This window comes from Empidonax traillii, unplaced genomic scaffold (genome assembly GCF_003031625.1).
Source record: "Empidonax traillii isolate 1590-97213 ecotype Southwest subspecies unplaced genomic scaffold, ASM303162v1 scaffold461:size861717, whole genome shotgun sequence".
Taxonomy (NCBI): domain Eukaryota; kingdom Metazoa; phylum Chordata; class Aves; order Passeriformes; family Tyrannidae; genus Empidonax; species Empidonax traillii.
In genome coordinates this window covers 682,637-709,788 of record NW_020955654.1, presented here as the reverse complement: position 1 = coordinate 709,788, position 27,152 = coordinate 682,637, and the positions used below count along the sequence as shown (strand labels likewise).

General features: G+C 46.2%; 1 protein-coding gene across 3 annotated transcripts in view; it reads right to left on the bottom strand.

Annotated features, from left to right (window-relative positions):
* Window positions 1–26,931, bottom strand: part of PTDSS2 (phosphatidylserine synthase 2) — a 33,333-nt gene extending 6,402 nt beyond the window's left edge. The window contains exons 1-9 of one of the 3 annotated variants that reach the window (XM_027895475.1): window positions 26,715–26,931; window positions 18,757–18,858; window positions 13,572–13,654; window positions 8,215–8,282; window positions 6,361–6,495; window positions 5,500–5,550; window positions 3,329–3,442; window positions 2,327–2,445; window positions 1,535–1,649 (exon numbers count right to left, since the gene is read on the bottom strand). In XM_027895475.1, coding sequence (XP_027751276.1) covers window positions 1,535–1,649; window positions 2,327–2,445; window positions 3,329–3,442; window positions 5,500–5,550; window positions 6,361–6,495; window positions 8,215–8,282; window positions 13,572–13,654; window positions 18,757–18,858; window positions 26,715–26,908 — 981 coding nt within the window. In that variant the 5' untranslated portion in view covers window positions 26,909–26,931. Of the gene's footprint in view, window positions 1–1,534; window positions 1,650–2,326; window positions 2,446–3,328; window positions 3,443–5,499; window positions 5,551–6,360; window positions 6,496–8,214; window positions 8,283–13,571; window positions 13,655–18,756; window positions 18,859–20,047; window positions 20,068–25,310; window positions 25,740–26,714 lie in introns of those variants that run through there. The other 2 variants (XM_027895476.1, XM_027895477.1) reach the window with 2 other exon arrangements.
* Window positions 26,932–27,152: the final 221 nt, after the last annotated feature.

Sequence of the window (27,152 nt, the reverse complement as noted above, 5' to 3'; positions counted from 1 at the left end):
AAAAACCACAACAGAAAGCTGGCAAGCGCTGCCTCAAGTTTTGAGCAAGTTCCTGAACTCCAAAAAAGGAGCAACAACTTCTCCTTCCACTGTCATTTAAAATCTGGCTGATGGATAACAAGAGACATGAGCTGCACATCCTTTTGGGGTGGGGAGGGGAGAGTTGATTTGTGTTTTTTCACACAGTTGTGCAAATGTCACCCTCAAAAATTTATAGGTTATAAATTAAGAGCAAAATGTTCCCAGGTGGGCTGCCCTGGCAATGAGCTGAAGGGAGCAAAGAGACCTCAGACTGTCACTTCAAAAGGAATGATAACAAAGGGCATTAAGCATTGCTTAAGCCAAAGGAGTGAGCCAAAACCTGAAGCTGCTTAGAAACTGTCAGCTGAAGCTGAGTTTTGCTAAAAGAAACGTAATCCCACAGTCCAGAATAAACCCACTGGAATCTCAGCTGCTGCAGCACCTAAACCCCAGTGTCCTCAGGGTGCAACCAGTAACCATTTGGGGAAACACCTGTTTTATTTAGACACTCTTTTCCTTCTCCCACAAAGCAGGGGAGCCTCAGCAAGCCTGGTGTGCCGTGTGAGCTTGGCCAATGTTTCCTGCAGCAGAAACCAGGCACTGTGAGCTTCTTCTAGCAAGTTCTGGATTAAAAATACAGAGGTATGTCCTGAGCCACAGCAAATGTTTAATGCCCTGTGTCACCACAAATGTCACGGGGTGGTTTTTAGTTAAATTTCACAGTTGCTGGGTTGGAACATGTTTGAGTTGCCCAGAGCAGAGCCAAGTGGCATCCCACGGATGGCACAAAGGCCAAAGTCCCCTGTGCTGGGAAAGGGGCAGGAGTGGACAAAAGACACTCAGCCTGCCCCATTAACCCTCCCTATCAGTGTCATGTGGGTGATAACTTCTGTTTCCCAGTCACAGGTATGGATTCCAGGCGCTGCACTCCCACAAAACAAATCTAGCCACTCAGGTGCTAAGTGTTCAGTGAGGCATAAAAAGACAAAAATCTAGGGTAATTGAATTATTTAAGCCTGTATAAAAATATTATTTATGTATATTATTATTCAAAAATTACACACAATATATATTTTAAATTATGTATTATTGTTCAAAATATTATATTTTTAATTATTTAAGCCTGTATAAACATATTACCAGAGGCAGTACTGCGCTCCAGGAGCTTGAGTACAGCCCTTTCCAGCTGCATTGCGACCTGTACCTGTATAAAACTGAGGGAAACGAGCCCTCACACCCCAAACCAATGCTTTTGGGGGCAGAAACTTGCTGAAATATGTGCAGATCCCAGTTAGTACCGCTCACAGTGCCAGCAACAGCGTTCAGCAAATATCTGTGCCACGAATCCGTTACCTGTCCCAGAGACACGGACACAGGCCCCAGTCCTGTGGGATTGGGAAGGGATCTCTTCTGGCCTCAGCTCCAGGAATATCACCTCCCAGGGGTGCAGCCCGAGTCACCCTGTGCCACAAACCAGGAAATCAGGGCAGAAGGGCCAGAGAGGTTTCCTCACCACAAAGATGATGCCACAAACGGCGAGCCATCTGCGCAGGCTGGACGCCGGTTTCCACTCGAACTTCACCCAACTGTAGGGGGTGAACTGGAAGACAATTCTCTTCATTTTGCCCCTGAGAAAGAGCAAAACATGACAGCAGGTTTAATAAAAAGCAGGTAGGAGACATCGAGCAGTGTTTCCATTTCAGACACCAAGTCAGGTCTACAAAATGCCCACGTTTACTCCATCAAAATCACAGTTTAATGAGATTAACTCTGAGTTAGAGAAGCTTGTTATTTTAACTATCAATTTAAACTTTAATACGCTACAGCTGCTGTTGTCAGTAGTTCTGCTCTGCTCAGCAAAGACACTGCAGAGCAGGATGGGTCATTACTGGGACATGACTACAAGGGATTTATTAAATTTTAACTCCCACTGTCCCAATTCCTGTGAAGTTGTGATTACCAGGGAATGCATGAAGACCAAGAAGATCCTTGCTGTGAATGAGAGTATGATCACAATTTGGATTCCTGCCTCTTCTTTAACAACTGCCTTAAATAAGCTCATTTCCACAGGATGCCCTCATTCCTAAGCATCAGGACACATCGCTGTATTTCCACCAAGTCCATTCTCAAGTTAAATAAAACCCTCAAACAAGCCTCCCTGTAGCAATAAATCATTAAGTCCTCAAGCCATCTGAACACCCAGGAATTCTGTAACCCACACGAAGCCAAATCGAACAACCAAGACCTGGAGCACGGGCCCAACCTTTGTGCTCTGCCTGTGGAGTTCCTTCCCCCCTCAACTTACTTGTAGGTGGGAATATTCCAGAGTCCTTGCCACTTGTATGTTTTCAAGGAAAGCCAGGACAGAGTCTTCATCCCGCAGTAAATTCCTAATCCGTTACATAGGATCACATCCATTATCCACTGGAAGGAGAAAACACACCATGATGCTGGGGAAGGAACAGGGAATTGTCACAGGTACAGCCCCCCTTTCAAAGGAGGGGGGAACAGAGTGTTAATTCCAAAAGGTTTCCTGAAGGCAAAATAGCTTTGCTTGGTGTCTTCATACATAATGCATTGACTTTTATAAATACAGCCGTGGAACAAATCATTCCGAGCTTGGGAAAGAGCTTTAACTGTAAAAACCCAGGCAGACACGAGATCTGAGCTGTGTGCTCTGACTGCAGAGAATTCTGATCACTCTGGCACCCATTTACATCTCACAGAAAAGCAAAGCATAATTTAAAAAGGGTGTCCCTTTCAGTCCCTCTGGGTTGGAAAAGTACACACAAACTGTATTTTAGGACAAGAATACAAACCATAACTTGCAATGACCACACAGCTCTTCAGTAAGGCCGAACATTTATCTCTTAAAATCTTTTTATAAACCAGAAACATTCCAGACACAGCAATATTTACTGCTTTCAGAAAGGAGAGGTTTGCAAAGAAGGAAGAGCTGGATAAAAATTACACTGAGTTCTGGTTGTTGGTTTTTTTTCCTAACAGGCAAGAAAAATCATCCTCTGAAACTTTATGCACCAAGTTTTTCTGAATTTCAGACTTCCTGTTTTGTACTCTCAGCAAATATTTGAAAGTGTTCAGCTTTAGATTCTTTCCCTGCTGTGAAATGAACGCAAACAAAACATTTATGATGTGCAAGGGCTCGAAACCCACAAAATTACAGAAACAGTGGCAAAAAGGCTACAAAACACACAGAGACATGAACCAATTCAGCTCTCACCACTTCCTACCCCTCCCTATAAAATATATATATTCCCATTTAAACCCTAGTCCCTGTGGTACGTACATGATCCCACCAGCATTCACTGAAGTTTGGGAGCTGGTGTTCCAGGCTGTACTCCAGGAACTCAAACATGACACTGATGATCATGCACATCCACCAGTCCCGAATCATCAACGTCTAAAGGCAGGGAAAAAACAAAAAAAGCCTTTCAAACACCCACAACAGCTGGTCAAAACCACCCTAAAAACAACCTGCACACCAGAGAGGGAGCAGAACTAGACACTGCTTACCTTAATGCCCTTTAGAAATCTAAATAACAGAGCATTCCATAAATCCCGGTCAGACTCTGCTCAGAGTTAGAGTTTTGCAACGGTGTATGAAACATTATCACTTTTTATTTCCCTAGTTTCCAAACTTCTGGCCTCAGAACACAAAAGGACACACGTGGTGTGGGTTTTTTACTGGTTATTTTTTTACCAGTACAGCTGAAAATCTTGTCTCCAGCGCTCAGAAAAGGATCAGGAAACTCAGGACAATTTGATTTCTGTGCTGTGATGGTCCCGTAAAGCCAAACGCTCACAGGCCTCTCAACTTTGCACATATTCAGCACAAGAGACAAAGGCGTTGAGGGAGATTAACTCTCCCCCAGCCAAAACCAGCACAGAAATGCAGATGATGGCATAAATCCCAGCCCATGGAAGAGCAGAGACAGGTAAGATGGGATTCAGCAGGAAGAGATTTAGTTAAGTGCAAGGAATTGCTGGGTGCTTGACCACCACAGGCAGCAAGGTTCCAACACTGCTCAAGAGAGGCTTTTTCAGAGCCTTTTCGTGGGATCTAGATTACTCCAAAGCCAAAATAATTTCTGATGAATGAGGTACATTCATTCCCAATATTGCCAATATTCCCAGTATTGACATCTGGGGGAAGACCCAAACCCATGCCCACCCTCTGTTTATTGGGACAACACACTCAACCTCCAGCTTGTAAGAGAGAAATATATTAATATTTAACATATTTAACAGGCAAGTACGTTGTGACCCAGAGGAAATCCAGCAGCCAGTTTCCTCCCAGCTGAGCAGCCCAGGAACAAACCCCTGGAGGGGTCACCTCAACCATGGCTGCTCTTTGACAGTCTCTTTGACAAAAGCCAGGCTTTTCCAGACCAAGACAAGAACAGCTCCACTGGCATATGGAATTCTATCCCACTCCAGTGCCTCAGGAATGTGTTACTACTCCCCTTATGTCTTGTTACCAGGCACTTACAATTTAGGCATCATGGCAATTTTTTTCCCACAATTTAGGCATTTTTCCTCAGTGTAATTTATTTGTAAAAAAAACCACAGAACATAACTGAAATGCTATTTTGACATTTAAATTTCTAATTCGTTTCTCTTGGATGAGAAAGATCCAAGTTTTCCAAATTTACAACTCAGTTCATTAACAGAACAAGCCACCAATAAGCTGAAGTCCAGGTCTCCCCGTGCCCAGCAAACTCACCTTTGCTTATGGGGGAAACATCAAACCAACCCAAACCACTCCCAGAACACATCTGCACTTTTGAAATAAAAACACAAAACAAAATCCCCAGCTTGTTTTTAAGACAGCTGAGCTCTGTCAGATTGTTATTTATGGTGGGCTTGTGGGTAAAAACCCACACAAGGTCTGCAGGGGGCAAAATCAAGTGAGTTAGTAAGTCTGCTCTAGTTTAAAAAAAATAATATTTAGAACCAAAATAACCAGCAAACCACGTGCTGAATGTTTTGCAAGAGAAGCACAGCTGGAATTTCTTCCACAGTTGGTTGATAGTGACTTAAAAAGTAACAAGAATTAAATCACTGCCCATTTAATGGTTTAAAATCCTGATTTGATGCCACTGGGAAAGAAGCAGTAGCAGCCTATCATAACATTGAGTGTTTGGGAACAGCAGACTGTCCCTGCCTGTCCCACACTCCACTTCCAAAGGTCAGCCCAGCATTTCTTGCCACAGGAATAAAGGTCTTTATTGATCTGCCCCAGAATGAAACCCAGTGCAGGAGGGAGCCTGTCCTTGTAACAAAGCTTTGGCAAGGAATGAGGTGGCCCAATGTGGGCAGGAGAAAGGGAAAAAAAAAGGGGGGAAAAAGGTTTTTCATGTGTTCATAACACAGCCTGGGACAACCGACCAAGGCCTGCCTGGCACCACTACAGAAGCAGTAGTGAGGCTTTAAGGGGAACACAAGAGCCATTCTTACCTTCAGGTACCAGCCAAAAAAGTGAGCAGGAACAAATCCATCCAGCTTGTCCTGGAATCCAAGAACAGAGTGTAGGTCACTACACTACAAAAACAGTCATGTTTTCGGGTTTTTTTATTTCCCAAAGAAAAATGCAGCCATGAACTTCTGTTGTTTCACACATAAACACTTGATGGATTTTAGGAGGTTTTGTTCCCAAGAACAGGGATGAAACAAGCTAAGACAGCAATTTTATGGGGCAGAAATTGAGATTAGGTTGGTGTTGGTAGAGCAGAGACCACCTCTTTAATGCTGAACGTCCTGTTCCTTGCCTGATGAGGGGACAGAAGCAATCAGAGAGCTGTAAATAACCATAATTGCTTTGCCCTTGAATTTCAACTCTTCTGTCTGCCAGCAAAAACCAACAACCTGATGGTTCCTGGCACTCAGAAAAGTGCAGCTTATGTTGCTGGAGCAACCTGGCTTAGTGGAAAGTACCCCTGCCCAGGGCAAGGAGCTGGAACTACATCTTCCTTAAGGTCCTTTCCAACCCAAACCATTCTGGGATGAACTTTGTGCCTCAAGGTGACCGAGTAGAAGACTCTTTGAGCGCCCAAAGAAATCCGAACTCTGAGTGGAAAATTCGACATCAGTAACCTGAGAAAGAAGGGCTGTTAAACAGTTCACCCCTGGGCAATCAGGATCCAGGGACACATCTCCATCTGATGGACAGGGAAGGTCAAGAGAAGGGAAATAAGGCAGCTGAAGAGTCAGTCATGGCCTCTGCTCTGACTCAACACTCAGACTCACCACTACATTTTGAAGAGCTCAGTGAAGCAACCTTTTAACAAAAACACAGACTCCATTGAGTTTGTTCCTTACCCAGATGTTGTGAAAGGGATCCGTTTCATTGCCAGGGTCATAAATAAGGCAGTTGCCCCCATAGTCTCTTTCTGGCAGAGGAACCCCTAAATGTGGGTCAATGTACTTCATAAACTTCCTCCCATCCTGCACAGTCTGCAAAGGACAACAGAAACGAGGGGTCCACACAAAAGATCCGTGCACAGAAGGTACAAAGAGAATTAAGATCAACAAGGACCTTTAAATTGATCTGTTTGCAAACCCATTGCGGAACAACCCTTGAAATACATCCAGGTTTTGAAGCCTCACACATACACCTGACTTTGAGCCTCTCTACTCCTACACAGTGAGGGAAAAATGCCTACAGAACGACCTTACTATTTCTTAAAGGTGAGAAATCAGTGATCCTTAAACCTGCTCCCCTAAGGCGCTGCTCTGAGCCACCCCATCCCTCCCAAAACCTCTGCACAGCTCATCCTTCCCAACACCACAGTAAAGGATGTGTGACAGGCTGGAAGGAAGCAGCAAGAAGAAATTACCCAAACGACCAAAACCTATAAAAATTTGCCTGCAAATCAGCCACATGTTTGCTGAGCATTAATTTCCCAATGAAATTGCTCAGGGGTTGCGGTCAGGATTTCACCCCACAAGCACTGGGGCATCTGTGACAGGTGGCAAAGCAGGACAAGGCCAACATTAATTGACAGAGCAACAACAAAATTATAGAATAAGCCCACTGAGACAAGTCTCAGCCATGAGCCAGTTTGTATTTTGCTGTAAGGAAGTTCAGTCACCTGCAGACTCAGCAGAATTTAACCTTATTTAAACCTGGGCAAGGTAATGATGTATTTTTAGAAAGAGCTGAGCAACAACAGGAAGTTCCTTCACCACTACATCTCTGGTGACACCATAGGCTGCCAGAGGAAAGCAGAGCCATTCCAGGCTTTTCTTCTGGAGTTCACAACTAAACCAGTATAGGCAAGCAGAACAAGAAATGCTGGAACCAAAGGAAATCTCTGATGAGCTGGAAAGGGTTTGATCAATACTGAAACCTTGTTTGCACATCAGAGGCCCTACTCCAGCAGCAGGCAGATCCCACACATCCCAATTCCAGCCCCACTTCCTCAAGTGATGTGGCCTCTAAAGGTAAACCTTTTCTTTTTTTTTTTTTTTTTAAAAAAGCACGTTCCTCATCCTTCTCTTGCCTAAAATGATTTTTAAAGCTGCCTGATGAGTATATTATCTCAAAACATTTCTTTCAACCTCTGCCCTTCTGAGAAGTGATGGGACTGTAAATTCAGGGGGAAATTCTGTTTACTAAAGAAGGACAAGATATGGTAAAATGTGGTAAAAAACCCAATATGGCAAAAAATGCTTTATTTGGAAGAACCAGTGCCATGTCTTTTCCTAGAAAAACCCTCCTCCTCAGCTCCTGCCACCAGACAAAGCTGGGTGTGAAGGTCTGGCTTATTGTAAAAACCCCAAATATTCAAAGCACCTGTCATTCAAGGTAAAAGGTATTTCAGAAGGTGAAACCAGATTCATTCCCCTCCAAGTCACAGCAGGCCCAGCAGAGGAAAGGCTGGGTGTGTGAAAACCCCACTCCTGACTGTTCGATCTGAACAAGAGCCAGCTCATCTAAGAACACTTTACCCCAGTGTCTGCCCTGGGCTGAGGGCACCCAGGGGGTCAGAGCAGGTGAAATATTTTTATATTATAATTTCCCTCAGCCTCCAAGTCTCGTTAAACAGCCCAATGATCCGATTTCACAAAACTGAAGAGCATCTCCTGCTGTCGGTGAAAAAAAACACACCACAAGGGAGTTGATCTCCACACTGAAGTGGCATTTCAGAACTGGAGGTTTAAGTCACTTACCTGGAAGAGGATGAAAATGAGGAAGAGCTCATACACCACACTGACACACAACCAAAACCTCCAGTAAGCTGCAGAGAGAGATTGGGGGGGGGGATGTTACAAAGTATTCAATAAACCAGCAGTTAATTATTCATTTACTGCAGTACCACTAAACACGGAATCCTGGAATGGGTTGGGTGGGAAGAGACCTTAAAGCCTATCCAGTCCCACCCCCTGCTCCTTCCACTAGCCCAGGTTGCTCCAAGCCCTGTCCAATCTGGCCTGGAAAACTTCCAGGGATGGGGCAGCCACAGTTTCTCTGGGAAACGATTTCGTTTCAAGAGATGCTCCCACCAAGAAGTTACAAATCCCAGCTCCCAAGCACGGTGTTCCCCACCCCTCCTGAGGGATACAGCCAGAAAGGACTTTCAACTCCCATACAGGCTACTGTGAAAACTTGCTGGAATTGCTCTGGCACTGACCTGGATCTGGGAGAAGGGACCAGGATTCAGAACACTTCCACCCAACAAAACACTTCCCAGTTAGGGATCAGAATCTAGCAGTCCTTGGAAAAGAACTAGATCCTTCCTCAACACTCTCCCTGATCTCAGGTGCCCTGACCCGTCCAACCTTGGCTCAACCAGACAGGGCAGAGCCACTTTTGGAAGCCCAGCTTTTGGCCTGAGGACAAGGCTGTGCCCTCACAGGACAGAAAGCATTTCAAAGTCCCAAGGATAATTTCACTTTTACCTGGAATTAAATTAAAAAATAACGTACTAAAGGTTTTAGCAAGCTCTGGATGTAAGACACGTGAGATCACCTGAAACCCTCCACAGAACAAATGTGATGCAAAGCTCAGCCCTGCAGAGCCCAGGGCTGCTCTCACCCTCCCCAGACATGTGATTATGGATCTTCTCACCCTGAGCAACACCAAAGGCCGCCCAAATTACAGTGTCTGCACACTTCCAGCCCTGTCCTCAGCACCTCAGATCTCCTGACAGGCTCAGCCCTCGGCTCACAGGCTGGAAGGAAGTTTTGTGCTCCATGGGTTCATTCCTGCTCCACACAGAGAATGGTTTGGCCTCTGTTCCACAAAGTGATTTCTGGGCTCTGAACTCTCCCCGGGGTTTGTGACCTGCCCTAAGAGGTTGCTGCAGAGCCAGGGTGGGCACACACAGAGCTCCAGCAGTTTGCCCCACCCAGACCCAAAAATTCTACACAAGGTAATTCAGCAGAACTTTGACATCCCAAGTGGATACTTAAATCAGAAATGCTGTAGAGCTTCTCAGGGGTTGTTTGCACCCAAACCAAAATGTGTCTTTGCCCAATTTAGCCTCAAGTAGAAAATAAGCTATTAAAAAAAACCCAAAAAAAAACCCCAAAGAAACAAAAAGAAAAATAAGAAAACCCACTACACACACCTACCAACAAATCCTTCACATTTTTTAGTAGTCCCTGACAACCTGCTTTTGACACCATCATTAAAATAGACCAAAGTGTGAGAAGGTTGGAACTTTTTTTCAGCTAAAACTGCTAAATCAATGCCATCAAAATCACCTCTTTGACACTTCTGGAAAATAAAATAAAAAAAAAGGCAGGTGTGGCCCAGAGAACAGCATTCAGAGCTCTGTGACTGCTTTCACTCTCTTGTCCTTCCTCAACGCAGCTTAGGAAAAAACCAAACAGTCAAAAAAACCCCTCCACTGGTCACAGGATTATTTGTAAGGGAGGAAACTATTCCCAGGCTGGCACCAGGTTCAAGCCAGCAGAGAGAAATAACCTTTCATCACCACACTTCTCCCTCCAGAACTGAGCAGAGTTTCCTTCAAATGTCACTGCCAGATGCCTGAAAATGCTGCTTTTTCTAACCCACAGAGCCTTGCAGGAGAGATTTTACACTGCTCAGAGACAGGAATGCGGGTCTGAAACCAATGGGGGCACAGCTCACAAAGCAGAGAAACCTAAATCGTTATCTGAGCTTTTCTTCCCCTCTGTTCACGTGGTTCTGGCAGCTGCTGAATATGCTCAGCAAAAATCTGTAATTAAAAATCAGGATCTGGCTCTGCTCTAGTGCTGTGACAGAGGGCCCTGAGAAGTTTTTGACACACTTTGGATCTGCACCCCAGAACCACCATGTTTCCAAGGCTGCACAAACACTGCTCTCTCTCTTCCTGGACCAGTCTCAGCTGTAAAGTTGTTTTTGGCAGATCTCTTAATACTTGTTTTCTTTAAATTCACTTGTCATTCTGCCTCCTTCCAACCAGGGCTTTCCTCGTGGCTAAGGAGGCTTCTACCAAGCATTTACACACCTGAAAACCAAGTGATTCCTGGGATCCGACACTAAACTGCTGCCATTGCAGGGATTTGGGAAGAGGACATGAACACATCCCAGAGAGCAGAGGGCACAACCAGCCTCTCACCCGCTCCTGGTCAGAGCTTGGCCCACACCACCTGAAAGGCTAAATGAGTAAAGAAATACCCAAATCCGAGTGGTTTGCCCAAGCAAAGCACTTCTGCTGGAGCTGTGGATGCTGGGCAGAGCTAGCACGGGACTGGGTCGCTCCAATTCCAGCTTTTCCACAGGCAGCTGAGGTTCAAAGCACCACCTGTGGGAGCTGGGAGTTGCCAGGACTGGGAGGCTGGGACACTGATTCTTGTCCCAGGCTGGGAGGGTCGTTTGATGCTCTAAATGTAATGTCTGAACACATTAAACGCTGCTGCCTTGAGACAGAAAGATCTGAGTCAAAGGCTCAGCTTGCCCTCGTTTATTCCACCCAGTCAATTAGTATCACTGTCCCCAGAACAAAACACTCATGCAAAACCAGTGTGAGTACCCAGGTTCCTGAATTGTTAAAGGAGCTGTCAGGAAGGGGCAGATCACTGCTATTCCCCAGGTACAGCCCTAATGAAAGGATTTCTCCCTTTGCACAATTACAAGGCTGCTCCTCCCAGTGTCACCAGTGCTGCCCGTGCTTTGTCCCTACATTTCTGCCTGCTCATCCCCGGCCATTCCCAGCCCTCCACCCCCATGGCTTTCTCAAGAACCTCACACTTTACTCCCCAAACAGCTTGTGCTGTCACACATGATGTATTAAGTCCAAATAACTGCTGGCAAAGGCTGGGAGTATTAAAAGCTACTTCTTAGGGCATTAATAACTGTCACAGAGAATTTCTTCGGAATGACAAATGTGGGCATGTTATCTTGACAAAGGCAATAATGCATCCCTGAGCTCCTACAACACCAGGCTGTTGGCACCTTCACAGCTCCAGAAAGGGGCTGACAGTGAGAATGATGAGCATTTTTATCTGCAAATATTAGCGAGATGGCCAACTGGTGCTGATTAATTTTACCATTAAATTAATGCCACTGCCCAAATTTGGTCGCTCACCCACCAATAAGTGGACCCCCAAGCAGAGCTTAAGATCTGTCCCCTGTGCAATTCTGTTCCCTGCGGTTAAGGGAGTTGTTCCCCCTTTGCCAGAAGGTTTGGGTAGAACCAAACAAAGATGATGGTTTATAGAAAAATGGGGTAAAAGCAGAGCAAGTTGGTAAAGTCTTGCCTAAACAGGTCAGAGCCACTTATTTCCATGATAGTTCCACATTTCTGGATTACAGTCAGGCCATCATGGAATATGTCCACGTAGCAAATTATCAGTTAAACCAGAGAAAATGGGGGGTTGTGTGAAATCAGCAGGAAAATGGTAAAGCTGGATGAGCCCCTGGCTAAAGCTGCCATTGCTGGGAATCCTAAAAGGGTGGCCAAAAAAAGAAATAAAGCCACCACTCTGGACTGGTGCCATTTAGGTGGTGGCTGCGATCAGTTTCCTTAATGGCCTTAGTGAAAAGTAGGTTAATGACACATAGCAGGGAAGGCAGGGACAGCAAAGAGAGAACTAGATGATCCCAAGGGACTGGAGTGACAGAGGAGCTCGTAGCACAGCTCCACACTCCGGAACTAGGAAGGTTTCCTGCCACCTCATCAGCTGAACCACAAGCATTTGGGATTACCTGCCAGTCACTGTCACCCAGCCATGAAAACAGCACATGGAACGTGAAGACGGACATCAAGGCTCTGCCAAAAATATTGGGAAGCATCACACTATCACGAAAATCACAGCTGCAATATCCTGCAGGTCTGGGGAGCCATTGGAAAGCAGAAAACTCAAAGCACACAAAGAAGGACTGCCAAAAATGTTACACTGAAGGAGAGACTAAAAGCCAAACTTATTGCTTTAAAAGTATTTTTTTTTTTGCCTTAGCAAAGGCAAAGGTGGGCTGTGTGTAAATAAATCTGGTGGATAAACCCCAGTAAGAAGAGATATTTAAACACAGTAACAACTTCAGACAGAAAATAAACCAGAAAAAATATAAACCATCTCTGAGCTACTCATAAGTTGGACTTTCCCCATCCAATTTGTACTGCTTTGTTCTAGGGAATAAAACCAGCTTCCATCCCAAACCCACTGATGTTCTAACCCTGAATGCACCCCAATATCACTGGTACCCTTAAGAGGAGTAGTTTATCTTATAGGAGGAACCAGAATTAACTGTAACAGGAGGAAAGATTAAAACCTGATATTTAATAAGACCCCAGAAATGCAAAGTTAATAAAACCCCCCAAGTTTGCAGAGGGCAATGTTCTGGAACCACTCCTGCTCTGCCTGAGGTTTGTGAGGTGTCTGCTGGTCCTCGTTCCTAAACTAGAGGGTTAAATTTTTGGCATAAAAAAACACCTAAAGGTTTATTGGGCTGAAGGAGAGCCCAATGCTTTCAGGAATATTATTTAAGCCTGTATAAATTCCCTTAATTCTTTCTCTGTCAACAATTTCCACCTAAAAATAGGCAACAGATCAAAGACATGAAAACATTTTCATGTTTCACCTGCTGCTACATAACTTGTGGAAGAGGTTTGTGTGGGGCTTTCAAATGCTTTCAAGACTTCCAGTCCTACAAGAAGTCTTTAAAATCATAACCAAGGCCTTCTAATCTCCCAGTTTCTGTGGATAACAGACAGGGAGCAAAGGGAGCACCGGATACACAGTCACAATCCCAGTACAGAGAGGAGAAACAAAACAAAATAAAAAAAGAGGATAAACAGGGGAAGTTCAGGTTTCAAGAACCTGGCAGTTTCACACAAAGCTTTTTGCTAACAACAGGAAGCCAAAAGGGAAGATCCAAGCAAAGCCTCTGTGCCCCAGGCAGCCTGGAAGCCCGGCAGGATGGAGTGGAGCTGAGGTGATAAGTGTGCAGTGCTGAGGAACCTCTGTGATCATTGAAGTTACAACTCACCTCCTCTCCAGGCAACAGAAAACTGACCCTCCCCATAAACCAGGCAGCTTGTCAGAGACATCTGAGTGACCCCAGCAAGGCGAATTACCTGGGTGAGGCCTTGAAAATGGTCCATCTTTAGCTTGTGTCACCCCGAAACACAGGAAAACCAAAATGCTGGCAACGATACCTCTGAAAGGGAAAACACAACAACCTGTTTTACTGCTTCATCCTCCTCGTGGGACTGCACGTTCTGTGTTCTTTGATGTGAGAAACGTCTGAACCTTTGTTTCTGAACTGCTGGCTGCGTCCATCATAAATGGATTCAGGAAGAAAAACGATCCAAAAGGGCAGTGCCTGGATCCTCGGGATGGGAATCACACAGCCAGCCAAACACTTCCCTGTGTCTGTACGCAGCTTTTATTCACACCAGGTCACGGAGGCACTCAGGATTTAGCAGTGAGAAAGCTCTCATTGCTCCACTAGGTTTCCATGAAATTTAAAAGCGAGCTGTTAGACTCGTCCAAGCTCCAAAAACAGCTTCTTAATCAGCTCAGGACAAGGAGGAGCTTACAAGACCACACCATGGCTGGAACGGTAACACACAGCCTAAAGAATATAACAGAGATAGCAAATAAAAACAAATTATCGGATCAGGAGCCCAAATATACCCAAGACCCACAACCTTGGACATGTTCCATTGGTTTTAATGGATTAAGGGGCACAAAGCAATCCAAAAATGCTCTTTTTAATACACCTCAATTCCCACTGGATCCTGCTGTCTCATATCACCTGCCTAAGTGCTGGCTGAAGGGATGGATAATTGGGAAATAGCTCATTCCCTGTTTGCAGTAAATGATGCAACCCCTGACTGCAAATGAAATGGCTCAGCCTGCAGGAGCCACAGAAAATACCCAATAATTCTGCTGTCAGAGAGAAAATGTTGCAGACCAAAAGCAGTAGGAGACTGATCATACTTTAAACATGTCAAAACTTCCATTCAAAATAGAAAACTAAAGGATTTATGACACTTCATTTTGCAGCATTCACCTCCGAGTACAAATGTTTGTGCTCCCTGAAAATAAAAATGGGGTTTTAGTTAACAGATGTAACTCAGTTGTTCTGCTTGCTTGAAACACTGGGAAGCTCACCAGAATTAGTTCCTGAATGGATCTGTGAATAGACAGTTCCATCGGGATTTCCAGAGATCTGGATGGCAAAACCCTGTCAGCTGATCTCAAATAATGAGAATATTCTGCATTTTGAGTCATAGCTGTGTTTGGAAGCACCAGCACGAGGGACTGTCGTGGAACAGCCTGTAATTGTGCGAGGTGTGACAACCCCATCTCTGCTCACAGTCTGGACCCTTCAAGTTCATGGGTTGTTTTCCCAAAGCTGGAATTCAAATCCTGAATCCAAATCACCACAGGAACTTAGTTGTGCTCCTTCTAAAACCCATTCTCAGTCCATAAAACATGCTGGGGATTCAGATATATTAACTTATTTCAAGTTCACCATGGCAAGTCTGGAAGTAAATCCCAAATTTGCATAATAGCCACACCATCTTCATTACGTTTGTTTTGTTTTTTCCAGTGGTAACTACATTTTCCCCCTTAACATCATTAATCTGTCTCCTCAGGAAGCTTCCAAGGCCTAACCATCATCCTGCCCTAGGGGCAGGAATGCTCCAGGACCTGAGAGGGGGTTTCCTCTCCTCACCTGGATGGACACAGCCAATGTTTTTTACCTGAGCAGCAGATCAGGAAGGCACAAAGCAGTAACCCGTGCCCGCAAAAATCATTTTTAGCACTTCAGCAAACAATAAAGGGAGAACCTGGCAGCAGTTTCACTGGCACAAACAAGCTCCTGTTTGTGCTAAGAGTCGATTCAGAGACATGGGACAATGAAGCCTGTCTGTGAGGAGTTGTGTATGGTCCTTTGTCCTGGGATTCACTGAGCCAGCTCCCACTCCCTTATCCCCCCCCCGGTCTGGATCCACACTGGCACAGCTGGTACAACCCACAAGCCCTGGAAAACGGGCACATGGAGGTCTGGTCTCTTTGGTACCTGAATTTCTCTGTGGGTATTTGGCCACAGCAGCAGGAGATCAACGAGCAAAGCCACAGATCCCTGGATCCATCCCCATGGAAGGCAGGGATCACCAAAAACTATATAGAAAGGGATCTCAGAGGGGACAATTCATGGCTTGAAATTCAAAGTACAACCCTGGAGCACACAGGTGCTTTGAAACCTGAATGTGCTTTATATGGGAAAAAGGTGGTTTTAAACCTGAATGTGTTTTGTATGGAAAAAAAAAAAATCATTTTTTTTCCCCCCCAAGACGCCTTGTTCAGCGTTCAAAATATTTGGGAGCTGTGGATTTCTTCCACAGCCACGGTATGCAAAGGAGGTGCTCAGTGTTCATTTGACTCCCCTCTGAGATGGAGCTCAGTCCTGACCCTTCCAAGTGCTGAACAGAGCACAGGGGGACACCTGTCAGTCGGGATACGCTGCTCCAAGGAACTGTGGGAATAAAAGTCCCATGGATCAGACAGGTCTGCAGCACAAAAGCTCTTTGCTTAACAAAGGAAACGTTCCACTGTCCTTACAACCGAGGCAGTTTAATCACAATAGATAACAGGATCACGTGTGGAATCCTAATGAAGTCTTGATTAGATCTACACATAAAGGATTTCCATAAACCTCACCTTTAAAAGAAATAATCCACCTTTAATTGTTTAATTGCCCTGGCCTGTTGCAGGAGGGAAAATGTCCCTGGAACGTCAGACAGATGCAAACTCAAATCTCAGCCACAGACACCACACCCCATGAGCTCAGAGGTCCCTGCCCTCATGTGGGTTTTGCCCATCATTTCTCCTGTGACTTATTCCATGATTCCACCACTCATCCTGCTCCTGACAATGACTGGATGGAGCACCTTCACAGGGTAAGATAATCCTGATTTTACAGGGGAGAAGGTGGGAGCCTCACATGAGACTCCAGTTCGGGAAACATAGCGCCAGCAAATTTGGGAACTTCACCTCAGTTTACTGCTCTGAGCACCTTCTGCACCTCAGCCAGAGCATGGAAACAAAGGAGGCTGGAGTGCTTGGAAGTGCGCACTTAGGATCTGCACCTACCCCCAAACACTGCTCCACTGTCAGTGTGCAGGAGGTGGAAATAAAACCCCATGACAGCTTCAGATTCTGCTCAGTGGTGCCAAAACCACTCCTGGTCATTAGGCAGCAAGTGTTCCCATAAAGTACCAGCACACAGGGACAGCCTCGTGCTGGCCAGGATTTGAAACCAAAGTACGGCTCTGCATCAGGACTGACAAAGATCTCGGGCTGGGATGAGGGATTTTAAGTTATGGAAGCAAAAATAAAAATTCTGTGAAAATCTGGGCTATGGATATACTTATGCACGTTGTGACCATCTCATCCTGCTCTGAAATGCCTGGTTTTGTTCAGATATACACTGAAATACATATTTTCCTTGTTCAGATTTACACTTGAAGAGCTAGGAACACTCTGAGAGCAGCAGATGCTGGAGAAGGTAAGGGACAGGGATTGAGCAGGAACTCTTCAGGTAGGGTGGTGCTAAACTTGTTGTAGCATCTCAGAGACCTCAGTAAAGAGGTTCATGGAGGGATTCTTGGGACTGTCCTGTGCAGGGTCAGGGGATGGACTTTGATCCTTGTGAGTCCCTTCCAGCTCTGGATATTTCATTATTCGACTGAGACCAGAGTTCCCTGGAAAAGGACTCGGCATAAGGAGAATGTGGAACAGCACAGCCATGTCCATCCCTTCCAGGAATTGGGGCCAAGGCAGCAGGTAAAGCCTGGGAAGGGCCCACAGGACTCATGGTTATGCCTGCGCTGATCTTTAGCTTAGAAAAAGGAATAATCTGGCCAAGTTAACTACTCTCCCCATGGACATGGAGCTGGAATAGCTGACAACAGCCTAAGGGAGCAGCGAGAGTGGGAACAGAGGTGTATAAAACACGGAACATTTGGAAGACTATGTCCAATCCTCAGGATGCTGCTTTTCAAGGGTTTTTGTGACAGGCAGAATTCCCCAGCCAGAACAGTAGAAGTGATCAAAGCCCATTTGCTGCCCCTTCCCTGGTATGATGTTGTAAGTTGATTTTAATAAATGGGCACAACAATATTCCCCTCCCTGAAGAGGCAAAAAACAACTTGTGTTTTCTGAGAGAAAGGCTCACCTGCTGACTAATCTTCCTTGGGTTTGTTTTGATTAAGGCAGTGAAGGCTCTAAGCTCAATAATAAGATATTCCACTGAGTCACCTTAGCTCTGTATTACTCCCTGAGGATGTCTTATCACTTCTCCTTCAGCTTTTCCCCTTCCCAGTTTCCAACGGCCATTCCGCAGCATGTCACGCCTCCAGCCTGCACTCCCTCCTTTTAAGGGGGAATAAAATGGCATTTGTTCACACAGAAGCCTTCCAGAACCTTTCCCAGCCCCAGACAGCTTCCAACTTGTTCTATTTCACCCCCACGAGTAAAATCCCAGCACTCAGGTGGGCACAGGGTGAGTTCCACCAGCCCCAGCTATTGTGTGACTGCCAGAACAACCAGGATTATCTCAGGAAATACCCAACTCCTGCATCTCCAGCACAATAAATGATATATCCTGAGTCACTTCACAAATGTACAAAAACAGGAGGAAACTCTTTAGTAGCAAGGGGAAAGAAACTCATTATATTTGAGAAACCAGACTGGTAGAAAACAATGATTTTCATATTTCTAGTAAGGATGCCTTGCAGTATATTTTTACAACATACCTAGCTTTTTAAAACACCACTTTTCTACATGCTATTTCTTCCCTACTGTACTGAAAAAGAGGAGAAATTCAACCACATTGAATCAGTTTAAATTGCAGCAGAAACAGACTCATCTCATTCTTGTTTCCCTCTGGGCTGCAAGTCCTCGGGGCAATTTTCAACAACAAACAGTGATTTGTGCTGAAATCTCGAACGTAATTTTAAAAAAGGCACTTGAGTCAGAGAAATTTAGTCACAGTTCCTCTCATTTAGAAATGAGGGTTATTTTAAGAAAACGTTATTTTAAGAGAGGGTTTTTAAACCCCACCACACGACAGCCACAGGCATGACAGTAACACTAAACTGATTAGAAATTACATTCAGTGATCAGCATCAGAGGAGCTTATGGACTTATGACCGGTTTTGTAGCTTTCTGAGGGTTCAGGCACTTCAGTGAGGGAGTGCAGAGGTTCCAAAAACACACTTGAGGACCTCCTGCTCAGTTATTTACCTCTTGGTGTTGTAGGCTGTGTCCTGGGGAGTCTCTTCCAGCAAGGTCACGTAGCCCAGCGCACACGTGAGGATGAACAAGACTGTTAAGGTGTGAGCTCTCCTACAATTCAGAAGAGAGATGATTGGCATCAAAAAGCAGAAAAACTTACTTATATCTCCCCCCACACACACATCAGTGCAGCCTCAGGAGGCCAAATGCACAGAGAGCAGTCAGGAATACTGAGGTTTTCTGTACTGTACAGCACATGGAGCTGAATTTACAGTGGCAACTGCATGTGAACAGCAGCAACTCTGAAAACAGCAGCACTGGATCTAAACACCTCCAGGTCTCTCCTCTGGTTTGGCAGGTCCACACCTGACAGTGCTGCTCTATTTCACAGCCTACTCATAAAAACTGCAGCAGAGTGAAAAGGTCCTTAAGATTACCCAAGTTCACTCCAAACGTGGGAATTACGCAAGAAAAACTGGTCATTAAAAAAAAAAAATTATTTAAAAATCTTTAAAGAGGAATAGCTGCAATTGTATGGGATTGGGGTAAAGCGCTCAAGGGGAAATTCTTCTGGTACAGGTTGCCCAGAGAAGTTGTGGCTGCCCCATCCCTGGAAGTGTCCAAGGCCAGGCTGGACGGGGCTGGGAGCAACCTGGGCTAGTGAAAGGTGTCCCTGCCCATGGCAGGGGGTGGAACTGGATGTCCCTTCCCACCCAAACCATTCCAGGATGACACACATGCCCCCCACACCCACTGATCACCACACAGTGAATATTCTTACAACAGCCACTTCTTCTTCTATTTAAAGTTTTAAAAGTCCTTTCCTAATGAGAAGCCACTTGTTATTTTCAGTGGAAAACATTTCCAGTCATGGATGGGCATGTAAAACAGGATAAAGACTTGAGTTCTGGCTTAAAGGTCCACAAGATCTCTTATCACAGAGGATTAAAACAACCCAGGTATACAGAGGAAGCTCAGAAAGGAGAAAACCTGTGAAAGAAGGTGCCTGCATGTGGCATATTTGGCTCTATTTCCATTTTCTTTATATTTTATAATAGCAGCTCACATTTCCTTTCCATGTCACTGCCAACAGACCAAGGTTTGTATATTCAAGTTGTGCAGATAAACCTGGGATTACCGGGAATTTCCAAGCCATTCACTGACTTACCTTTAACCAACCCCCCAGCAACCCACCCAAAACTGCTCTGAAAGTCAGAGAAAGGCTGATTTTTGAATGAAAATTCCCTCCTAATCCAAACCCCAGCCACTCTCAGACCCTTGCAATCCCACTGGAAAATACCTCATAAGCAGGCACAATCCTCTTCCGCCACTGCTAAAGGAGAGCTTGGCATTGAACACTATGCTTCCTCACGCTCCCGAGGGCGTGGAATAACCAGCTCCAGGACAAAAAAAAAAAAAAAAAAAAAAGATCCACAAGTATTTTCACAATTAGCAGGGACTCAACGTGTCAGAACCCAGGCAAAAAGGTTTTGGAGCTGTGAGGACCTCCTGCTCGGCAGCTGCATCTTCCCCAGGTGCCGGGACAGGTGATTCAGCCATGGAACACTCACGTGACGTGATGCCTGTCCTGGATCCTGCAGGAGCTGGAAAACTAAACACCCTCCTCTCCCAGGAGGTAGGACAGCAGGCACTGAACTCATGCTCCAATCACACCACACTCTGCTTTTATGTATGTATATAACTGATAAAAAACACTTATATTTTGATCAGCAAAAAGGTTACATTTAGGCTATTTTTATATTTTATATGCCTTGTTTCGTTGCTTATTTCTGGAACTCATGTCTAAGAGGCTACAAAAATAAATCTAGAAATGCTGTCTCACACCTTACTATTTCACCACCTGAACACCTACACAAAAATCAGTTCTTTTTTCAAATGTGCTGTTAACATAAATTGCCAAAAAAATCAGTTATTACATGCGATGTCCTCACGTGGATAAGCACCTTGAGAAACTCCTCTAATAAGAAGCCAACACAAGGATGATCAAGTTCCATTCCTCCATACACTTCATTTTCCAGCTGTTTTTGGTGCCCCAGCCACCTATCTGAAACCCAACCAGCTGCCCCGTTTTGGGAGAGATAAGAGGCTGCACTCTCTTCATCTCCAGTTGCAGCCAGATTCCCCTTGTAGCAGGTTTTCAAGGTGGCTGGTTAGTCACGGAAAGGTGCTTTCAGCACAGGAAATCCAGGATGAAAGACTTGGGAGATGGGATTGTCTCCTGGGAAGAGCAAGTTGGCAGCTCTGACAGAGAGCTGTGAGCAGTGACAGGGCGATGAGAGCACCACATAAACCCACCTCAGAGGTGGAAAAGCATGGAGATACAGATACACACCATGCCTTCCCACAGCCTAGGAGGCAAAAAGAATAAAACAAAACTCCCCAAAAGGGAGCAGCAGGTGGAAGTGCTCGTCAGAGCGAAGCCAGGATGGATTTCCCTGCATAGAGGGATTGTTGTTTTCACCTCCGCGCACACACACTGTAAAATAACACACCAGAGGAAGACGAGCTGAGAGCATCCCAGCAAGGTAAGCACGGTAGGAATTATGTGGAAAGGCTTATGTTCTCCTGGCCTGGTGCCTGGGAGGCTGAAAAGAGCTGAGCTGGCCAGAGCAGGAATCTTCCCCTTGGAATTACACAGGAGTTCGGGCAACACGCACGGAGCAAAGGGGGCACAAACCGCAGCCAGTTCTAGGAGGTTGCACGTCTAGAACTCTGCACACAAAAATATGTAAAGCCAGGGAGAGGATTTGCAACGAACACCAAAAAGTTCTAAAAAGCTGGGAAATTAAGTAGCTTCATTTTCTGCCTTTCTGTGCTGCGCATGTGTCTATTTCCCCACTCAAAAACTGGGACATCGAAGTGAAATAAATTAGGTTTGTTTTTACAACATCCACTTGCCCTGCTCATTCAAACAGCCAGCAAGAGCAATTTCAGCGGCAGCAGCCAAAACACCTCTCCTACATCGCAGCTCACGAAAAAAAAAAAAAAAGGTGGTTTTTTTTTCCCAGTTAAGGATTAAGTTTGATCCCAACTTCTCTTTTTCATGCTAAGTCATTCTCCTGTCACACTGAGAAACTGCAAGGAAATTACTATCAGCGCCTTTGTTTTCCAAATGAAGCCTGTGACACAAACGACCTAAGAAAGCTGTTTAAATACCTCTTTTCTGGGGAGGTTGGGGCAGATCCCTGGATGGAAAGGAGGGAGTAACACTCCGATGGCCTCATTCAATCTCCCACAAACTAAAATCAGCTTAAGCAGGGACCGCACCCTTGTTATCCACTGCCTGTTTGTCACAAATGATGCAACGACTCCATTAAACATAACAACAATCACTGGAACACCATGCGAAGAATTTATTTATTAATATTTTGCTCAGTTCTCTTAAGTGGAATGGAATTCCAAAGGAGAGCCAGTCTAGTTTGCCCCTTGGGTTTAAAAAGTTTCATTAATTGCTGCTGCCAGAGAAAGAATCTGTCAGCAAACTCAATTAGTCCCATCAGCAACTTTTTCATTATTTATTCCTTCATTCCAAATAATGACAGTCATAAAAGTATTTCTGAGAGAGAGACTTCTTTAAATGGATGTCAGAGCTCTGTACCCTCCACGAACCAACACAATCAGCTGGGAATTTTAAGAAAATATGGCAAAAAGCACAACAAACCCATTCCCCCAACAGCAGCAGAGGGTTTGTGTGAAGAATAAGACACAGGAAAACACACCGAGAATTAGCAACAATTTCAAACCTACCAATATTTTGACATTCAAAATTAAACCAACAATTAACTGGGAAACTGCTGGGATAGAGAGAGTGCCTGCAAACCTTCAACAGAAATCCAACCATATAAATATCCCTGTTGGTTTAAAGCTGTAGGCTGCATTTTAAAACCTGTTTAAACTCTCTAAGTTAATAAAACAGTCCCTATTCTTAGAGCAGTTGCACGTCTTGGGCACATCTGTGAAGTCACAGAACACCGATTAAATTTCCCCGCGGACTTGGGACACTCCAAAATAGCACCGGGCACTTGCCTTGCCCTGAGCCAGTGCCTCTCCTCAAATAAACCCAGAAGGAGGGACCTCCAGAGAACCAGGACCACGGGACAACAGCAGAGCTCTGGCAAATCAGGCATTTTTCTTCTGATCAGGAGGAAGGACTAACAATGTTTCTGAAGTTCTACAGAGCCCACAAGTTCCCCAAATGTTCCGATTTCAATTATTGAGCATTTTCATGTTTAAATCTTTAGAAATCGGTGTAGCAGGTGTTAGTTTAGAGCAGTTTCGCTGGGACAGGTGACCAGGAACTACAGGTAACACACTTTAAGAGCATTTTTCCCTATTCTCCTTAAAACTTCAGGAGCGTGTTTACCAAAAAAAGCACAATATAGAAACTTAACACTCAGGTGGGGCATTAAACTCTCACAGGCTCTCTGCACAAAGATATTCCATCTGCACTTCCAGCTTGCTTGGCAGAACTATGCAATCCCATCCTTTCAGGAAAGGGCAGTGCCATTCCCATAACACAATTCCCAGGACACAGCGCCCCTCATCCACAACCAGCTGGCGAGCACGGCTTAGTGGGATTGCACAAGGCCTGGATGTCCCAGCTCCCTGGCCCTGCCAGCACATTCCCACAGGCTGGAAAAGCACGGCTGGGTGACCCAGGACTCTGGAGCAACGTTCCTCTGTTCCAGATAAGCAACGTGCTCCAGCGTGGTGAATCCCGAGCAGGTAGCTCAGTGCACATGGAATCCCAAAACCGCCCACTTAATGCATGGAAAAATCCATGCTGTGTTCAGTTCCCAGTAAAACTCAAGGAATGTTGTCTTGGAAGTGCCACAGCCAGCCCCCAGGAGAAGGCAGTCCCTGCCAGCCTGAGGATCTTCTGCCTCCCTAATTTCTCTTCCGGATAATTCCCCACCTCTTCCTCCAGACCGGCCCTTAGCAAATCCCGTGAGGTATTTTCACAGATAAGAACAATCTCCATAAGGAATGTTTCAGTTTGAACACCAATCCCATCCTTCCAAAACCAGCTGGTTTGCCCACACACATCCTTATTTCCAAGGCCATCTGGGAAGACTCTCACAACACTGAATAAAACAAGAGGAACACGCCGGAAGAGGCTGCCTCTTCCTTGGCTGCAAATTCCATGTTCTGTGCACCAAACAGGCCGAAATAATTCCCACAAACACTGTATTAGTCCACAGAATCACTGTCATTCCCTCTTTTTTCCTTCTTTTCCTATTTAAATTCCTGAGCTCCACAGATCCCTGCTGCCACACCACGACCTTAGGGAACCCGCATCACGCCCGTGTGACGGCAATATGGAATTATTAATGTGAGAGATAAAAACTCATTAATAATCAAGAGGTGACGTTAAACCAATCAAACCCAAATTAAAGCAAGGCTCAGGAAAAGCAATTAACCCACAGAGTCACAACGTGGTGGCAAAAGCGCATCTGGCACCTCCCAACATCCTCAAATTAGGACTGGATGGATGTTTTCCTGGAAGACTTGCTTTCCCTAAAGACATGCTACAAATATATACAGAAATCAGGATAACGCAGAAATTTGAGGAGAAAATCATACACAACTACATGCTCCCTTCACCTAAATGATTCCTTCCCTTGGCATTTCCTAGTGGCAAAAAGAGCTGCCAGGCTACACTGACTGAGCAAGTTGCCCCAATGGAGTATTTTCCAGCCCCAAGTCATTTATGTGGAATAAGAACAGAGATATTAGCACACCACTGGTTTTCCAAAGTTTCGAACAGATTTGAAGAGCAGGAAGCCAGCTAGGAAGCTCCACCTTTCCCAGTGATCCCATTTACAGCAGGAAAACCGCCTCTGCAAAGTGAACTGCTCCAGGAATGATTTCTGACTGTTTACAGCTCCCAAATCCTTTCATTTTTCCAGACAGAGAAAGCCACGGGGGTAAGCTTATCCCTAACTTCTGGACTTCAAAGAGAAAGTACATTCCATACTTTTCCAAAGTCGGAGGGCAGCCATCCTCACAAAATCCCCTTTCCTCTAGCCACCTTCACATCACGAGAAGAGTCCCAAGGGTCACAGGAAGAAAACAATTTCTCTGGATAATCTTTATACTTGGACACTTTAAGAACTGAGTCATTGCCAAAGGACACTCTGTCATGCACAGGTCAAAAGGAACACCGGGAAAAGCCTTGGGACTTTTCCAGGTGTTTAAGCTCCTGCCTGTCAGCAAAAGTTACTAGGGAACAGAAAATTAGATAAACAGGGAAGTTAAGGAACAACTTAACAGACTGTCCCTGCTGCCCTCCTGGAAGGGACCACGCAACACAGGGTTCTCTCTCCTGAGAGAACAAGGCACATCCAGATTTCCAAAGGAACAATCCACATGGCCACACTGACTGCATTCCAGCTTTTATTCTGGGATGACAGATAGCCCTGCCACTACCACAGAGAGGTGCAACAAGGTGAGATTCTACAGCAAAAAACAGCATTTTGAGGCCTCACAAAACACCTGGCAAGAGCCACCTGAAGTAGAGAGTAAGAAAAGGACACTTTTACCCATTTTCCATTTATAGGGTGGCGCCAGGAGCCAGCGATTCACTCAGCCTACATGTGCTGTGCTCTCCAGGGAAGGTCCTCTTGTCCCCAAACCACGATGTGCCTTGGCTACACCCGCCTGTCAGGGTTCTGCAGAGATCCCGCTGGGATCCAGTAGCATCCCAGTGCTTCTTTGCAGCTTGCACTGGCAGGAACGTCACCTACTTCATCGGGATCAACACCCTCAGTGCCGCGGCTGCCCAGATTGGCAGGGTGAGAGCCAAGTGCCCTCCCCTCCCCACTCCTCCATGACACACTCCAGCCAAATCCCATCGCCCTCAGCTCGTATTCCAAAGGAGCCTCGGCAGTGTCAGCTTGGTTTCCTTCACCCAAAAGGACGCGTGTTCAACGCGAGCAGAAAAACCACGGACCTGCACACGTGTGAGCCGAGGGGATTTGTGAAACAACTCCAGCAAGGACAGGATTTAGGAGCACTTTTCCAGGTACAAACACATCACTTCCTGCAAGGACTGAATGCAAGGAAGAAAAGCTGGCCCAACACTGTCAGTCGTGGGTTTCTGCACCCGTTCTATGGACTGAGACACATGAAAATACAACAGGACCAGGGCACGACCACTTTGGCTGTCTGCCAGGATTACTGGGAAAAGCACGGATGGAAAAAGCCTCTTCCAAGACTGAGGGAGGGGGAAGAAGGGGGTGGGGTTCACATAAACAATGCTGATAGCTGGAATCCAGCAGAAATGCTTGCCTGCAGACAGTGAGCTCCCAGGGTGTTGGAAAACACCTCCAGAGCGCTCACCAAGTCGGGTATGGGGCAGCTCTAAGGGTCCTGCCCCTGGAGGGGTTGGGACCAGGACTGGGAAAGGAGGTGACACGACATAAAGCCAGCCCCATTAAATTGCCAGGAAACAACGGTACTACACCACCAGGAAAACACCCTTAGCCTATTCCAGCACCAGTACACCAGCTAAGCCAGGGCAATGAGAACAGTAGATAATGGGCAGTAAAGCCTTTAATTTTCCCTCTCAGACCCCTCGCCCATATCCTATACTTCAGGCTCCCATAGATACCCCATTTCTCATGCCCCCCTTCTATAACCCATTCCTCAGACCCCCCAATATCCCCCCCCCCGGCCTCCCCTATCCTATTGCTGTGTCCTCCCCAAATCCCATTGCTCAGCCCCGCTCTATCCCATTCCTCAGTGTCAACATCCAATATTCCACTCCCCAGACCCTCTCTATCCCATTCCTCAGTGTCCCCTCCACACCCTATTGTCCAGCCCTCCCTCTATCCTATTCCTCAGTGTCCCTGCCCCATATTCCATCCCTAAGACCCCCCCCTATATCCCATTCTTCATCCCCCCCCCATCCCCGCGGAGGGGGACCCCCGAGGGGCGCCTCTCACCAGAAGAACGTGTTGGTGCCGTCGTCATACACTTCGGACTCGGTGCTGCGGCGGAGGCCGGTGCTGTCCCGCTCGGCCCCGGGGGCTCCGCCGTTGGGCTGCGGCGGTGGCGGCGGAGCGGGGGGGCCCGGCTGCTCCTCTAGCGCGGCCTTGCCCAGGGCCCCGCCGTGCACCCGCCGGTCGCCGCGCCTCATGGCGGCGGGTGGGACCGAGGGGTGAGGGCGGGGGACAGCGAGAGGGGACAGCGGGAGGGGACAACACGGGGGACACACGGCGGGTCCGGCCAGGGACGGAGGGAAGGGGGGGGGGGGGGGGGGGGGGGGGGGGGGGGGGGGGGGGGTTGAATGTGACGCGGCACGCGCGCGACCCCGCGTCCGCGCGTGCGCGGGGCGCCCCGCCGGGGGAGGGCGGGGCCGGGCGGGGCGTCCCTCCGTTGCT